The 7,186-nt window shown below is 37.6% G+C and overlaps 1 protein-coding gene across 9 annotated transcripts in view; it reads right to left on the bottom strand.

The window, feature by feature from the left end:
* Positions 1-387: 387 nt before the first annotated feature.
* HEATR5A (HEAT repeat containing 5A) overlaps positions 388-7,186 on the bottom strand; it is a 129,900-nt gene continuing 123,101 nt past the window's right edge. For all 9 annotated transcript variants that reach the window (XM_025202451.1, XM_025202447.1, XM_025202448.1 and 6 more), the window contains 3 exons: positions 4,947-5,101; positions 2,766-2,979; positions 388-2,102 (listed from right to left, as the gene is read on the bottom strand). In XM_025202451.1, coding sequence (XP_025058236.1) covers positions 1,798-2,102; positions 2,766-2,979; positions 4,947-5,101 — 674 coding nt within the window. In that variant the 3' untranslated portion in view covers positions 388-1,797. The remainder of the gene's footprint in view (positions 2,103-2,765; positions 2,980-4,946; positions 5,102-7,186) is intronic.

The following is a 7,186-nucleotide window of genomic DNA, read 5'->3' as shown; positions in this document are numbered from 1 at the left end:
CATTGCTGCAATTCTGAGGTCTTTGAGGACCTTATCTTGTTTAGCATTACAGGCCAAGTCCTTGATTAAGCCAATTACAAACCAAAATTAACAATTACTTTCTTTGACCTTTAACTTCAAGACCAACTAATAACTATACTCATGCCATTCCATATACATCTAGAAGGCTTCCTCTGACGGGGCATGGAAGGCTTGTACACTCACTTACAGGGAGGTTTAACACCCACTTACAGGGAGGTTTTATACCTTACTGACTACATTTTCCATTGTTATTGTAAATGTGCCTAGAAAGACACTGATAGGGCCCCCAGGGATAACACAGTCTCAATTTTTAAAGATCTACACAAAAGCTGGTTCTTTTCCCAGGCAAAATGACTAAAAACAACATTAAATGAAGAAAATTAGCTTTATTTATGTAAATTAGAAAAATGCATTGTTAGAATTTTGGTCAAATGGTTAATTCTGTACAATTTACAATTGTATTTATATACAAAACTTATAATAAAATACAGTACATTATACACTACCTGAGTCACAGTGCGTTTCTCAGTCCTGCCAAAGTTTTTATTTTTTTTGTTTAATTTTTAACAAGGAAATACTCTCTCACGTTGAAAGCATTTGGTTTATAGTAATACTGGCAAAAAGGAAGACGGCAATGCATGTAGAAAATACTTTGTAGCCATTGCAATTTCAATAGTTAGACTTTTTTATATTAAAATATGTTCCTTGAAAAAAATTGCAATATTGTACTCTTTACTTTATTATGAGTTTGTTGTATTTTTTTGACACAAGATATGTTGACTTCAAAGCTTTCCATCCCTCCTTGAAGACATATGCATATTAAGGTGAGTCAGGTATATATAACTGATCATTTAAAGATCAGTAAAAACTGATTAAAACGTATCCAGATAAGACGTCTGAATCAGAGGCACAGTGCATCAAAACTGCTGTCCTATTCAGGACAAGCTATGTAAGCATTAATTGTCTGCCTAGCACAATATCAAATTAGAACAAAGATATATCCTGAAAAGTGAGACTAATAAAGCAGCAAGGCACTCAGCCAGCCAACACTTCCATGTGTGCATACTAAAGCACTGTGTAAAGTCTCACTGTGTAAACCACTGCAGATTGGGACCTCAGTGACAGAACATTGTGAAGCTGCAGTATGACGGCATTTGTTAAACCTCGGCCAGCACAAGGGTCCAATAGAATGTAATTAAAGCTATGAATATTACTTTAAATGTAGCTGGATTTTAAAGCTCAATAATTTTATTTAAGGATTGTAAGGATATTTAATATATTTGGTTAATGATGCAGTATGTTAAAACAGTAATTAGAATAGATTATGAACTGCAGGTAAATTATGAACCCAGTTAAATTTAAAAAAAAAATCAATAGTCATATTAACTTGTTATTGATCATACTTGTTTAAAACAAAAAAATCTTTTATTTAATGACTAAGGATGTGTGGCTCCTAAACATAGCTGTGTTAAAGGTCTTTATTTTTTTCTATGTTAACCCAAATCTGCAAGTAAGGTGCATTCCTGGTAGTTTACTAATGCAAAGATACAAATTATGTAAACTTTGATAAGGTTTACACAGTGGTCAGATGAGTTTCAAAAGTCTATTATATTAAATTGAAAGCAATCTGTAAAGAATTTAATTAAAAAAAAAAAAAAAAAAATCAGCTGGCTTTTAAATTTGAACTGAGCTAAAATTGAAAGCAGCCCTTCCCTACTAGAAATGAAAAGGGATTTTTTTGCAGCATCGAAGTGCATAAGATTTAAATAAGTGACTTTAAAGAAAATTTGTCTTCAGCTGAATGCTTGAACTTTTCCCAGGATTCTTCACATGTTTAGATGTTGTCTTGACTTTGATGCTTTCCTGATTGCCTTTTACAGCTGATTCAAGCCTGGCTTTCATAGTCGGAGAAGAAGCCATTAGTTTTTTAAAAACTGATGAATATTGTGGACCAATCTGCATCAAATTTTGCAGTGCAAACTCGTGTAGATTTCTTGCTGAGTTTGTGGCTAATACCAGTTCATTCTCATCCATAAGAAAGGAAATAAGAAGGGGCAGGAGACAGGCCACCAGATGAGTACCTACAAAGATTGAAAACAACACTTAAGCAATCTTTTAACCAAGTTTCCAAATACTAATAAGTATTACTGATCTTAAAAAAAACCTCTCATTATTTAAGATGAACAGTAAATGATACAGTAATAAAATGACAGATACAAGAACATTTTTCACAGAAAAAAAAATCATTCTCTATCTGACCTTAAAGTTCTAGTGCTCAAAGGCAATCTCCCCAACACCTTTGCAAGGGAAAGTGGGTACAGAAATTCATTAGCTTATTGGATATTAAGGACCAGGGACACAACATAGACAATGACTTCAAGATCCATTTTAATCTTCCTGATACTCCCTAACCCCCACACTTCACAGGTAATAAGGAACCTACTTAACAAGGATCCTACATTTGTTTCATCTGCTATTCAGTTCATCTCTGTCTGCTGTCTAAGAGGTCTGAGGAAAGGTACTATAATATCACACATACCAACCATTCAGTTGGTCCAATAAAAGATATTACCCACAAGAACTCTTGCTTTCAGAGTAACTAATGATAATTAATAAAATTAGTTAATTTATTTGATCATTTCTATTGTTTTTGTTATCAATCTTGTTTTGCTCAATATCCAAAGCAACTGTTCAGCATCACCGTGCCTTCAGATGTTAACAGGTATTTGAATGAAAGGACTTACGATGTTCTTCCTCTGCCACACTTGTAAGAGCTGTTACGACCTTTATTCCTTCTTGAACTACTTGAAGTTCAGCAGAATTCTCTGGTTTTGTTTTCTCTGTTTCCTGCAATTTCCCCACAATGGATGATGCCAAAGAATGAGTGTAAGGATGTGAGATAGCTCTGCTTGGATGCTGAAAGATGGAATGCAGCAGCTGGTAGCACTTAAGCTGTACCTGAGGGGGAGGAAAAAGTCTACATTTACATGAAACAAAGTTATGCATAAAACTCCATGCGAAAACACTTTAGAACTCAACACAACTTGGAAGACAAAAATTTTTAAAAGTACACCCAACAGCTTGGAAATGCACATGGCAAAAGACTCATATAGTTAACTGAAAAATGTACTTGATAAGTTCAATTATGACAGAAAAACCTCTCAAAAATACTTTGCTAGTAACAAACCCAAGACCACACTTCTTTCTTCTTTTAACTTACAAATAAAAATGTCTGCATATTGTTTTAGGAAGCATAATGAAGAATGACACTTTTGGGGAGAGACTATGCCTAACTGCTGTTTAAATGTACATTTCTGAAGAAAAATTAGGCTCATTAATTAATTAGGAAATTCTAAAAAATTACAGGTGAATTGTGTAGTTACCTTGAAACCAGTTATGTGCACAAAATACCTCTCATGCCATAAAAAGCTCCAACCAGCTATAAAGTTAGACCTCAAAAATGTGTACTAATGTTAAAAGATGGCTGTAGAAGAGTCTGCCATGAGGCTCCCAGCTGGTGCTGGCAGTCCTGGGACCCAGAGTCCCACAGCTGCAGATGCTGGGTCCCTGCAGTGTGCCTCTTGATGCTGGGACCCAGTTGGGTCCCAGAAACTGGGCATGACTGTGATCTCGCAGCCTGCTTTTAAAACATTTTTAGACATGCACATTCAGTGTGATAATAAAGTCCTAATTGCTTTGGCAGTGCTGTGCTTCCACAGTGTAATCAAAAAAAAAAAAAAAATCAGACTTTCTATGTCTCTCAGGTCATGAAGAATAAAAGCAGCTGATTTGGGTGGTATATTGCCATAACATTTGAAGTAACTGCACAAATAAAAGTACAGAAGTGTCTGCAAAACAAAACTGTTATCTCCTCCACTTATCGAAGTCTACAGCATAAAGCCTCAGAAACTATAGCTAGGCTGGCAAAGCCCTCTAGTCAAGACACAGCTTCTGATAATAACAAGGGATTTTTCTGCTTCACTACATACCTAAACATAAACTAAGTTGACAAAAGCCTTTTTTTGATTACCTGACCTAGAAAATCAGAAATTTGCCAGCATACCTATGTCATAATTTCATATAGTTAACAAATAGAGCATCAGACATTTTGTATTGTAGACTTGGCCAAAGTCTAAGTCAGGGCTGGCCAACTGGCAGCCCATGAGGTGTTAACACCTCCACCTGACTGCTGCTGTTCCTGTTGCTCCAGCTAAAGCAACAGCTTGGGACTCCCTGTCCCTCCCTCAGCTTCTGCTGCATGCCCTGGGGGTGGGATGGCAAGCCACAACCATGTCTGCAGTTCCAGGGGAGCCAGGGGCCCAGAGCACCCATGCAGTGAAGTGCCACAGGGAAGCCAAGGAGTTGAAGGTGAGGTGGTGGAGTGCCACATGAGGGAGTGCCCACCCATACTACACTAGTGCAGCAAAATGCAGGAGGGTCTCCACATACTATGCATGGGGGTAGGGCATTGTCTGCCCAGTACAGAAGGAGGAGAGGGAGGGAAGGGTGAGGAACCACCACCTGTGTACATGCATGGGGCATCCAGCCTGGGAGGCCCACAGTCCCTGCTAGTGCTGTCCCCAGTGTACAACTCCTGCTGGTTTGGCCCATGGGGCATGTGGCCCCCGGCCACTTTGAAGTTGGGCAGCCCTGGTCTAAGTCTCATTTCTCAGGTGTAGAAATATTAACACAGAAAAATATAATTTGTTAAAATAATATTTTAATTAATAGCAACTTAAAAATAATATATAGGGTGAAGCCATTAGCTCTTGCTAACAAGCTTCAAATGTTTCTTCAAAAAGAGAGCAGAACTGAAATGAATTCTTTGGAATCAACACTTAGGATCAGTGAAAGAAGCTAAAAGAAAATGTGGCAAAAGGACTTTAGTCTATTTGGAATATTTTTCTTTCTAGAGTAGTACTTACTACAGGATCTTTTGAATCAAGTGCTAACTTAAACTTCTCAATACAACGCTTTTGAAGGCACTCTATGGCAGTAACTTCTGGACTTGTAGACAAAATAAATACTGTAATGGCAGTCAGCAGGCCAACTTCATTAAATTCTTGGAGAACTCCATCTACTACAGATGAAAAAACAGTTAAATTCTCATTCTACTGCAAGTAATACTGAAATACTCAAATGGTATGAAATGATCTAAAAGTAATAGTAATCTCTTGGTAATCATAAACATATTTTGATATGATTGTTCCATAATGTGTTTGAATGCAATTAGACAATGCTACAAGTGTATTAATTTATATTAAGGAAATATTTTCCTGTTATATTTAGTGTTTCAATTGCTTTCAGAGGATCTTAAAAACCATTAGTAATTTTGTTAAAGTTGCACTGAAGAATGGCAAATTTAATATTAAAAACTTAAAAAAAAAACACATTATGTAAGTTTAAAACAGAACTCAGTGGTTTTATGAGAAACAAAATCTTTTTAATGTTAGAACTTACCAAACAATGGCATTATTTGAAATACAAGATTAGTGAATGAGGTAATACAGTGTTTTAGATATAAATTATCTGATCCTGCATCATGAAATTCCATTCTCAAAATTAACTCAAACTGTCCTGGAGACAAATGCTTTCATCCTAAAAACAGGTTAAACCTAAGGGAATGCGGAATAACAATATATAGATTTGAAATATGGTGCCAAGAGGAAGTTGGAAAGTCCAGCCTTACTTAACACTTCCATTGATTTGAAACAGAGTGGCAGCCTGATAAAAAATTGTAAGAAATGTTAAACAGGTAATCATTGTGGTTACCACTCAGGGGGGAAAAAAACCCTATCAAAAGACAGCTGAAGAATACTGCCAGAAAAACTGAATGGCAAGTAGCTTGGAAAAATATTGGCATAATATTGTTTCTCAGGTGTAAATGAAGCATAAAGACTCCAAAATGTTCAAGGGGAAAGAAAAAAAGAAAAGAAATAAAAAAGCAGTAACATGGAAAAAGACAGTGAAGAGGCAATAATGTAGCAAGTTAGACAGGAGTTCACAATGCAGTATGGTTGCAAAAAAAGGGCACAGTAACCTTAGGCTTCATACTCAGGAGCAATGCAATGCTAAACCAAGAGATACTAGTCTTCTGTTTATACAGATTTGGAGTGACCACACTCAGAACTGCATGCTCGATACTGGAAGCCTTTTTACTAGTAATAAATTGACCAACTGAAAGAATTCAAGGGAAAAATTAAAACAAAACAAGGAAGAAGTTTAAAGGAATTAAATTAACATTTTCTCACAAGTTGCACAAAGTATCTGCAGATATTTGAGGGGTATGATTAATTTTGTTTATTATGCTCACAAGACAATGTCTAGGTACTGCAAACAGATCATGTTTAAAAACATGTTTTTTTAAAATGACTGTTCTGCCTACTCTACTGAATATGATCTCTTTTCCAAACAGATGGATGATTAGGAGGTGTTAGTAATAAACAAGTAACAGAAGTAGGAGAGGAAAAGCACAAATCTTTCAAAACCTTACAAATAAAACTCAACACCAAGGAAGAAGAATTATTTAGGACAAGGGTATCAAGCATATAGCCCAAGGGCCAGACCTGGCCTGCAGACCTGCTCTATCTAGCCTGCTAAACAACTAGCAGGCAATTAGAATTTGAGGGGTTTGGTTTGGGGGAATAGTGACCTGCCACAGAATCTGGGACCCTTGGGCCTCAGTGGACACGACCATCAGTGGCTGGAGGACAAGTGACAGTTGATACAGCCCTGATGTGCTTTGCCCATTGCCACTCGTGCACCACTACCTCCTTAGGCACCGGCCCATTTGCCACCCCATACTGAAACTATCACTGCATACCCCCTACTTGAGCTAGAGGTGCTGTGTGCCCTGTGCAGGAGCAAACGCTGTTGCTGTGGTATGGGTAGGGTTACCATACATCCAGGTTTTGCCCAGACACATTCTCTTTTGGATCCTCCCATTTCTGTTGGAGCGGTTTTAAAAAATATGATCAAATGTCTGGGATTTTGGTTAGCTCAGCTCCAAAGTTTTTTCCGGCACTTCCCAGACTGCCTTAGCAAGGAGCTGCCTGGGGCTGGGGGAGTGGGTGATTGGAGGCAGGGTGCACACACATGGGGTCGGCATGCACCTGGCAGGGGGGTGGGAGCAGCCCTGCAGCTGCAGGTAAGTAAGTTGGGGGGG

This window comes from Alligator sinensis, unplaced genomic scaffold (genome assembly GCF_000455745.1).
Source record: "Alligator sinensis unplaced genomic scaffold, ASM45574v1 scaffold720_1, whole genome shotgun sequence".
Lineage (NCBI taxonomy): Eukaryota > Metazoa > Chordata > Crocodylia > Alligatoridae > Alligator > Alligator sinensis.
This window is presented reverse-complemented; position numbering and strand designations above follow the sequence as displayed.